Source organism: Penaeus chinensis, chromosome 4, assembly GCF_019202785.1.
Source record: "Penaeus chinensis breed Huanghai No. 1 chromosome 4, ASM1920278v2, whole genome shotgun sequence".
Classification (NCBI taxonomy): domain Eukaryota; kingdom Metazoa; phylum Arthropoda; class Malacostraca; order Decapoda; family Penaeidae; genus Penaeus; species Penaeus chinensis.
The window spans coordinates 28,497,946-28,507,945 of NC_061822.1; the positions used below are offsets into that span (position 1 = coordinate 28,497,946).

A 10,000-nucleotide genomic window follows, 5' to 3' on the forward strand; every position below is an offset into this window, starting at 1 on the left:
CACTATCCACCCACAGGTAGGTATTTGGTAATGGTTGGAGTTTTATTGTTTTCAGATTTATAATGCTGTACTTGTTTTATTTCCATAATTAGGATGAGTTATGTATTGCAGTCATACACTTACATCAATAGAAATGGCAAGTAGTGATTCCAAATATAGTCTGCCTACTTGTCTGTACCTAGTAAACTTATTGGCATTTGTGGATAATTTTCTATGTGTACTTATGTCTCAATTATTCTGGTAATGTTTCAGCTACCAGAATGTACTATATATATGTCTCAAACTACCAGTGAATATGTTTTAGACAGACATATACCGGCCACACACGCATGCAAAACAAACACACAACATACAAACCCACAAACATACAAACATACAAATGCACAAACACACAAACACACACACGCAAACACGCAAACACGCAAACAAGCAAACACGCAAACAAGCAAACAAGCAAACACGCAAACAAGCAAACACGCAAACACACACACACGCAAACACACACACACACACACACACACACACACACACACACACACACACACACACACACACACACACACACACACACACACACACACACACACATATTTGTATATGGGCTTATTTTATCTTAGTTATTTTTTTTACTTTCAGAAAAACGCCCAGGTGTTGGATGTCGTTCTTTGGTGCAGAAGAGCCTATACCACATGTTGCCAGGCCTGCTGACTGACATGGATGACTGGCAGGCTGGACCAAGGCTGCAGGCTGCCAAACTCTTGACAACTCTTGTGGTTAATGCAGAGTCTGGAATAACTCAGTATGTGGAGAAAATTCTTGAAGGTCTGGTTTTGGCCTCGTCAGATAAAGAGGCTGATGTTGTCAAGCAGGTTGGTCTTCCTTCCTTTCTTTCAATTATTTTTATTTTATTATCATTTTTCTCTTTCTCTCTCTATCTCTATCTCTATCTCTATCTCTATCTCTATCTCTATCTCTATCTCTATCTCTATCTCTATCTCTATCTCTATCTCTATCTCTATCTCTATCTCTATCTCTCTCTCTCTCTCTCTCTCTCTCTCTCTCTCTCTCTCTCTCTCTCTCTCTCTCTCTCTCTCTCTCTCTCTCTCTCTCTCTCTCTCACTCTCTCGCTCACTCTCTCTCTCCCCTCTCCCCTCTCTCTCTCTCTCTCTCTCTCTCTCTCTCTCTCTCTCTCTCTCTCTCTCTCTCTCTCTCTCTCTCTCTCTCTCTCTCTCTCTCTCTCTCTCTCTCTCTCTCTCTCTCTCTCTCTCTCTCTCTCTCTCTCTCTCTCTCTCTCTCTCTCTCTCTCTCTCTCTCTCTCTCTCTCTCTCTCTCTCTCTCTCTCTCTCTCCCTCCCTCCCCTGACTTCATTGATAGTTTAGCCAGTCAGGATATTATTTAAAAGTGAACTTGAATATTATGTTTTTCATAAAATTTCATAAGCTTCATAGCTTAGATTTTGATAAAGTTCATATAATATAATATATAGAAATTGACTCTTTCCACAAACATTTTGTCTTTATTTTGTTAGTATGTCAGAGTTAACTAGGATCTCACTGTTAAACTAGCAAAAGAAAAGGGAATGTTGCAGTAATATTTGCACTGAAATAAGCTAGACTGTATTTACAGTTTGTATTTACATACAAAACAAATGAAGTGCCTTAAAAAAAGTAACAGAGAGAGATCCTTTTTAGAAATGCTTTTACATAGAAATTTTCTCAATATTTTATGTGGACACCTTATTGCAAATGCAGTATTACCAGTGCATTATTTAAAATGCCCATTATCTGTATGTTACCTTTATCATTACCTGGAGAAGTGATGTCAGTTTAACCTTTGATACGATATACAGGAAGGATCATTGATTGTCCTTCCCCAAAGACGTTAGGTTTTCTTATAATACCTTAAGTAAAATATCACCCCGAGGAAAACACTTAACCAAAATGCATGCCACATGCTAAGAATGTGGTAAGCAAAAAATAGAAGAATGAAGAACAGTGTACCTCCCATTATGAGATAACACATAAGTCGAGTATTATAAATTAATGTACTATGCAAAAGAGCTTCAGGGAGTATGGTTGTTTCAGGGATTAAAAAAAGGAGGAAAAGAGAGAAGGGACGCTTTATTACATAATTTTTTTTTGTTTTTTTTTTATATTCATAAATTTCCAAAAATTCTGCATATTAATTCACTCAGTCCTAAAGGAATGTGTATCCTATATTTAGGAATGCATGGGTGAGGTTGCAGTGCAAACTGTGTCAATATTTTACAGGACACAAGAAAATTCTTGTAATGCTTTCTAATCATGATGCAAGTTTTATCTGTTAATAACTCATTTTTTGTGCAACTGGCATCAGAATAGAAGGGACTGTTTGCTTACAGCAGTGATGTATCACATTTGTGTCATATCATGTAATGCTTTCTTTATGGGTTAATAGCTCTCCCTCCTTGTTATAGGTTGTTGAGTGCAGTGAATACCTTGGCTACTTCGTTCCTCCAGCTACATATCTTCCATTAATCTTGCCAAGGCTTGGTGGAGGACAGTACGGTGAGCGTCCATTGATTGTTCTGAGTGCCTTGGCTCGAGGCACACCAGCTGCTCTCCTACAAGAAAGCATAGCAGAAATTGTCGAAGCCCTGGCCAATGAGGACATCTCCCATGTCACCAGCCAGGGACACCAAAGTGCTTTGTTACAGGTCATTCATGTCTTGATAGAAAAATGCGATCCAAGAGACTGTAGCTACAGTTTTTTCTCAGTATTACTGTATATTGCTTCTACGTCAGAGGAGCAGGATACAGTCAGTTTTGCTCAAGAACAGTTAGAAACTCTAGCAAACAAAAGTGGATTTGACAGAGTATGCACATTATATGATCTCCATTTAAGTGCAGTTTTGAATACTATCCACACAACAGCCTCCTCTTGGAATGAGCAGACTCCTCATTTCATGATATTTTTGGGTCTGCTAGAGCTTGCTGGTAAGTAAAGAAATGTTGATGTTTTTTTTTTATTATTTGTAGAAATAATCTATGAAGAAAAAATATCATATAGTAAAAAATGGTCCTCACTCTACATCAATTCTGCCATAATTATTGCAGTGAAAGAAACATAAATAAATAGTTGAATTTATTTAGAGAAGAAAATATTAGAATATGAGAAATTTTATGAAATACAATGTAGTAATAGAAACAAGTATCAAATATCATTTAAATAGTTACTTTGCTGAAGTGACAGAATACAAGAACTGAATGTTGAGGCCAAAAATACAGCATTTTTGTTATAAGCTGGTCTTCCCGGTGTCACTTATTCTAGTTTAGGAAAAAGAACCAAAAGCAACAGTGAGTCTTGATATTGTAAATCATAACTATACTTTGAGCAGTCTTGTGAAATAAAGAACAGTAGTGTTGATGATATAACTTGTGAATATAATTGTTTCCCCAGATCAGTCACTAGGGCGTCATTTAGAAAGGGTAGTTGGCATCTTGTGCGATTGTGTTCCCAAGAAGCAGGATCCTTTTGTTAGCCTGAAGTGTCTAATGAAACTACATCATCTTCTGAAACAAGAGGAGCATCCTTTGAATTCAAATGGAGAGCTAGAGAGATTCCTTCCTGTGATTGTGTCTGGTAGGTGCCAGATCATGTTGATTTTTATTATAAAAGCCACAAAATACATGGTATAAGTTTAAGATGAATGATATAGTGATTTTAACATTTGTTACCATCTTATTTTTTTCTAGACCAGTGGTTCTTAACTTTTATACTGCCAAGTCTTCTGTAGTGGGTGATTGATTGAAAAGTTTTTTGTCTTATTGTGAAAAAAAAAAAAAATTAAAAGCACTTGTAGACAAAGCAACATGTTTAAAGAGAATTCCAGTTGCCTCTGTCCTAGACCAGTATATAGACTAAGATAACAATAATAGATGTCATATTTATAGGTTTCTTGTGAAACTAATTAAATAACACAAGAATTTCAATGAATTTCAGATATACTGAAGCCATTCCTCCCCTGGCATGCTGGAAGCACAGCGGCTGCTCTGAGAACAGCAGCTGTTTCTTGTTTGGTTTCTGTGTGCCAGGTTGGAGTAGCAAGTCAGAAAGTGTCAGATGGTAATGTATTTAAGACTTGATACATGTCTTGTGTAATATGTAATTCTGATGACTGTTTAAGTAAAAAGATGTTTGATTGATGGTGCCCCAAAGTAGATCAGAAAGAAGGAATTTTCTTCTTTATTTCAGAGGTAAAAATTTGCCTCGCTCTCATCCCAGCCCTTATTGAAGATGATTCTGAAGATACACGCCACCTTTCCTGTGAAGTTGTGATGAATGTTGTCAGTTCCTTTCCTCAGTTGATTGATTCTGAGACATTACATACTTTGGCAAATAGTATGTATATTTTTATTTTATGTAATATGTAGATATATGGCTTGAATAATATTGTATGTAAACATTTTATTGCCACGGAGTTATTGGTCATGGAGATGTATTCATTATGCTTTGCTATTTCCAGAGCTAGTCAAAAGATTTGATGATGTAAGTGCAGTTGTACGTCTGAAATCAGCCAGAGTTTTAGCTGCTCTGTTCAAGCACTTACCTGAGAATTATAATCCTAGTATACAGACAGCAAGGCTAAGAGACCTGTATGAGTCTGCAACTGTATTTTTAGATGATCCAGATGAAATATTACAGGGCGCTGTCTCAGGTACAATGATCCATTTATGCACATAATATGGTTCAACTTTTTTTTCCATGCTTGTAGACATAGTATAATATGTATTATATAATAACTTTATTTTTATTTAAACTGTTTGATCTGACATACATAATGATTTTATTAATTAGTTCTACATTTTCCAGATGCCTTGGAAGAGATGGGCAAGATATCTCCAGAGATCTTGAAAGAAGTGTTGGAGAAAGACCGCCCTAAGTTCCGAAACAAGCATGTTTGTGAGAAACTGATTGCGTCCATGAATAATTTACAAATTGCAGTTGTTAATTAGCAATGTATTTTCTCCATGCTTTATTTAGGGATTATAAAAATAGTTGCCTTTAGATAACATCAATTTGATTTTTTATAAAACACTGTGATATGCATAGTCAGAAGTTAGTACATGGGTTAGCAGCAGTTTACACTTTCATTGCAAGGTGTATGACTGTTAAAGAAAATACAATAAACCAAACATTTGGAAATGTTTACATATTGGTTTCACCTTATAAGTGCAAAGTGATAGTAAATGATGTGCTGATGGAAAGAAGAAAAAAACAGACCAGATATAAACACACACAGACACATAACACACCAAAATTGACACACACAAAAGAACATTAATAACAACAAAAGAGCAAATCAGTCTAAAATTACTTTTTTTTTTTCTCCACAATTGATTGTTTATCTTTATTTCTTTGAACTAAAAAGCAATAAAAAGTTCATAATTTGCTTACCATAGACGAAATGTACTTCTATTTAGGTATTCAAAGTCATGTTGAAATTAGAGGTTCCTCAGCAACATTTGTGTTATAAAGTACACAACTCCACATATCCTTGTTGATTTTTAAATACATTTATAAAGGTCTGTATTTGTAATAATAGAATTATTATGTATGAATGTTAATCATATTATTTGAAATAGAGAAGTGTTTAATAAGTATGAAATTAATTAACCCTGCCATGGTTATCATCATCGTATTTGTTTTATTTTACTTTTGCTCTTTAGAACGGACAGAAGGTAGTGCCTTCTGATATTCTACTTTTATTCCATTTTTTTTCTAACCAAAAAGGAAAAAAATAAGTTTTAATAAAAGAGGTAGTAACTTAGAACTGCGTAACTGCAAAAGTTTAGAAGCTACTTTGTTCACAACATACCTTGAACAATTAAGCATAATTTATTATTGAGAGTTAATTAAAAAGTACAAACATTGTTTCCTTACTTTTACTTTTGAAACAAGAATTTAAAGAAATTAACAATTTTTTTTCAATTCTGGCTGCTGTACTGGCACAATAATTGGTAAGATGTATGAATCTTAACAAAATTGATCAAGCCTCTCCATAATCTTCCATTTTTTTTTTAATAAAAGGATAAGTACACAATCAACAATGCAAAAGATTTTTATAAAAAAAAGGGAAATAACAAATCTTAAAATGGTGTGTTAATTTATTTTAATATCTATAATACATAAAGAAGTGTCACATGATAAACTTAAGATCTCTCTAAAAGTCATAAATAATCTGGGCTATGAGCCTCGAAACTAAGATTTCTGCATATACATTTACATACGTAACTGACAAGCAATCTGCATACTTTTATTGACTGGTCTGCGTAAATGTGCCCTATTACTCTTTTTTAAAAAAACAAGTTCAGATTTTTCCTCATCAATTATTATTCTTCAGATTATCCATCTTGTCATGTATTATAAGGCACATTGCTTTTTTTTTTTCCCCTAGCTTTTTTTTGTTTTTGTTTATAAGAGTACTGCATCTAATACAGTTCTCCCTCTTAGGAATTCAATTTCGTGCACCTTTTGATTACAAATTTTGTAAATCAACACTAAAATAACAAACATGTATTGCTGATGAAAAATCATGATCCCTACTAACATCATGCACCTATTCTGATGTAGCAAGTCATTGTATATATATAATCAGTTGGCAAGCTGACTGCAAACACTGAATTTGAGCTTCTATCTCATAAGTTTACTATCAGAAAGGAAATTCAAATTCAAGCTTGGGGATCGGGACTTCTACAGCTCTCATGAATACTGAAAAATGTGTCATATTATTTCATTACATGAGGCGCAGGATGTAAAAGCTACACCAATTTCTTTTTGAGACTAGGAACTGTTAAAAATTAATTACAATAAATCCTTGTTTTTTTTTAAATGAAACCAATGATTCTGTTATTCGGCTTTAGTAACAATTCAGATTACTATATATCTATTCAAAAGAACTGGGTTTCTACTGCAAAATTCCCAACCAAATGAAAAGGAAAACACCTCGTGTGTCTGTCCAATTAGAAATCAAATATTCCTATAGATATATTTTTGTCAACCCTGGATGGAATTGGCATTCAGTCGTGTTTACTAAACAGAGAAATCAAGCATATCAAAGAAATAATATTTGTGCTTGGTCTGACTACCTTCAAGCATCTATCAATAAAAATATAAAACAGAAGCAAAATCTTATCAGCAGACCTTTGGCAGCTATTTCATCAAAGACAAAAATGGTGTACTATCACAGCCCTATTACCCTTCACACCATTCGTCACCTGTCACACCAGCATCAGGGATAACACTCTCAATCTCTATAATTAGATATTACTCGTACAAATCGTGCATTCCAGAGTCTGGAATCGGTTATCAAATGCTTAAGTAATGGCAAACTTTCCCACACACTTTTTGGTACGTGAGATAATCATGTACATCATGCTCTGTCTTCTTGCTTGTTTCCAGCTGATTTCTCAACCTGACAGCTTCCACATTTCACAATAGAAGAGCAGCTTAATGGCAAAATTAAGTTAATTTCATAGAAACTGTTTTGTGAATTGCACAAATGCTTCACAATCGAGTGATATATAATGATGTAGTGATGGAAATGTGTAAAATTATCATTATTTACAAGCTTTCCAGTTTAACACACTGGTAATAATATATAATATAGATTCTGTTATCAATGCTACTTTCTTCCCCAGCTATACTAATTTCTCTTTTTTTTTTAATATTAGTGTATAACCTATCAGGCAATATTCTCCTTATTTGATATGTACATTGCATTTACATAATGACAATCAGTGCAGGATATCAGTTTGGTAATATTTATCAACTGACAAAAAGCCAAATCTCTAGATATACTCAACAAACTCACTGCAAGCTTTAAAATTTCTTCAGCTATTCACAAGATTCAATTGGGTGGCCTGATATTTTGCATGACTCCTTGCACAACATACATCATACTACCTGACACACATTAACAACATCATTCAGTGTGTCAGTGAAGCAGTTTGAGTCAGGATAGAAGGTATCCAATCAGTACCTCAGGTCACATGTTAAAATATACAAAAGAAGAATGACGACAGTGAAATTCCAAAAATCATTCCATTTTGTCCATTATTTTAATATGTATCAAACCAGTCCAATCTATTATTGTAGGAAAAAGATACCCAGACTGAACCATTTCAGGGGGCGTTATGATCACAGTTGCTGCTCTCTTAACAATATGAGATGGGCCTTTATCTTGACGTTCCTCATTTAAAACTGTTTCAGCAGCAGCAGTCTAATCCTAATCAATTATATTTGTTACCAGAAAACATTAAATTTCAACAATTAATTCGCTCCTCCAACTTTGTTGATAAGGTCATCACAGAGCTGTGTTAGTTCTTGGTTCTCTCGTGTCTTCCTGTCAAAGGCATCCTGGAGAGAAACAATCTTCATTTCTGCTTTCTTCAGGAGGGCAGCCATTTTGGTCATTTCTTGCTCATTTGCTTTCCTCATTGTTTCAAACTCCTCATTTGCTCTGAAAAAAGTGAAGGAAAATGTTGCAAATATTTCTCACAATGGCACAAAATACTGAATACAAAGAAAAATAAGGCTATCACACTCTGCCATAAACTGGACTTTCATTTAACTAAAGCACCATTACATAAAAATATGCTGTACACTAATTACAGCAATGTATTACAACTTATAATGCAAAGTAATTTTTTGACAAAAAAACTACAAATGATTGTGTAAAACAAAATAAAATTACTATATAAACACAATAATTTAGAAGTAATATACAAAACATGTAAAAATAAATTCTCATCACTATGAATTAATATACAAAAGAAGTCATCCAAATCTGTGAGGAATATCTATGAAGAACACTGTTACTTACAACTGTATTTTCTCTTCTGCATGCTTCTGGAATTCAATAAACTTCTGTTCTTGTTTCTGTAATTTGCCTTCATAGTCTGTAATAGCACCACGCAGGGTTTCTTCATTTCTTCTCAGTGTGTCAACTACCTGCTTTGTTCTTTCATATTTCCTGCAGATAAAGGAAAATTTGTCATAATTTTCTGACTTCATTAAGTCATAAATAGATGTTTACAAATAGTCTTCTTTTTCATATCAAGTGGTTAGTGCGTACCATTTACAGTAATTCTGATACTGTGAGAAGTTACTATATCTAAAATAGAAGTTCATAAGAAACTTAGCTGGACAATATTTTCTTTATAACAACTGCAGTAAAGGGAACAATTTTTCTACAAGCATCGCTTGAATGATAAAGATAGTACATAAACCTTCTTTAAAATTGCAGAGGAATAACAAGCCTCATTATGTTTATTTCACCAACATTTCCTCACAATCAAGAATGCAGAGATTCCCGTAAGAATATTCCAACATACCTATGTACATCAGAAAATGCATTCTCCACATTGGCTAAGTCATCTAGGGCTTGGTTTCTTTCTGATTCGAGGGTCTTGATTCTTTCCTCCGCATTCTGCTTTTCCTTCTCCTTCTCACCAACGAGTTGTGCTAGCATGCCCTTGTACTGGCCCACCATCTTGAGCAGAGCATCGCGTGACTGTGTTAGCTCTGTCAACGACCCCCCTAGGTTGCCCTTCTCCTTCTGTTCCTCCTTCATGGCTTGTATCAATTTTCTCTCCTTCTCCCCAGCAGCTAACTCCGCTCGGAGGAGCTTTTCTTCAAATTGTAGTGACTGTCGCTTCAGGAGCTCCTCTACCTACGGAGTCACGGAAAATAAGAATCGTTATTAGAATTCAGCCAATCACAGGTAAATAGACATGACTGTCTCTAAATAATTTTCATGCAGTGGTAGAATCAGGTTCAAAGTTATTGAAATATTGCGAAAGAAATTTATGAATAAATATATTCATATAGGAATTTTTCTTACCATGCAAATCAAACTATCTTTATTACATTAATCAATATTGAAATAGTTCAACCAAATGGTGCAATCTCTCATTCCTTAAGTGCATTAAGAAAAATAATTTCAAGTTAAGAGATGTTC

The 10,000-nt window shown here is 34.4% G+C and overlaps 2 protein-coding genes across 2 annotated transcripts in view; one reads left to right on the top strand and one right to left on the bottom strand.

The window, feature by feature from the left end:
- The window catches only part of LOC125046861 (dynein axonemal assembly factor 5-like), a 7,352-nt gene extending 1,864 nt beyond the window's left edge, over positions 1–5,488 (top strand). Inside the window, exons 3-10 of the mRNA XM_047644864.1 lie at positions 1–16; positions 637–869; positions 2,456–2,975; positions 3,439–3,621; positions 3,982–4,104; positions 4,234–4,380; positions 4,505–4,696; positions 4,852–5,488. The exon at positions 1–16 is cut by the window's left edge and continues 127 nt beyond it. Of these exons, the coding sequence (XP_047500820.1) occupies positions 1–16; positions 637–869; positions 2,456–2,975; positions 3,439–3,621; positions 3,982–4,104; positions 4,234–4,380; positions 4,505–4,696; positions 4,852–4,994 (1,557 nt within the window). The 3' untranslated portion in view covers positions 4,995–5,488. The remainder of the gene's footprint in view (positions 17–636; positions 870–2,455; positions 2,976–3,438; positions 3,622–3,981; positions 4,105–4,233; positions 4,381–4,504; positions 4,697–4,851) is intronic.
- A 644-nt stretch (positions 5,489–6,132) lies between these two features.
- LOC125025263 (transforming acidic coiled-coil-containing protein 3-like) overlaps positions 6,133–10,000 on the bottom strand; it is a 50,724-nt gene continuing 46,856 nt past the window's right edge. Inside the window, exons 9-11 of the mRNA XM_047613235.1 lie at positions 9,375–9,712; positions 8,864–9,013; positions 6,133–8,500 (exon numbers count right to left, since the gene is read on the bottom strand). Of these exons, the coding sequence (XP_047469191.1) occupies positions 8,311–8,500; positions 8,864–9,013; positions 9,375–9,712 (678 nt within the window). The 3' untranslated portion in view covers positions 6,133–8,310. The remainder of the gene's footprint in view (positions 8,501–8,863; positions 9,014–9,374; positions 9,713–10,000) is intronic.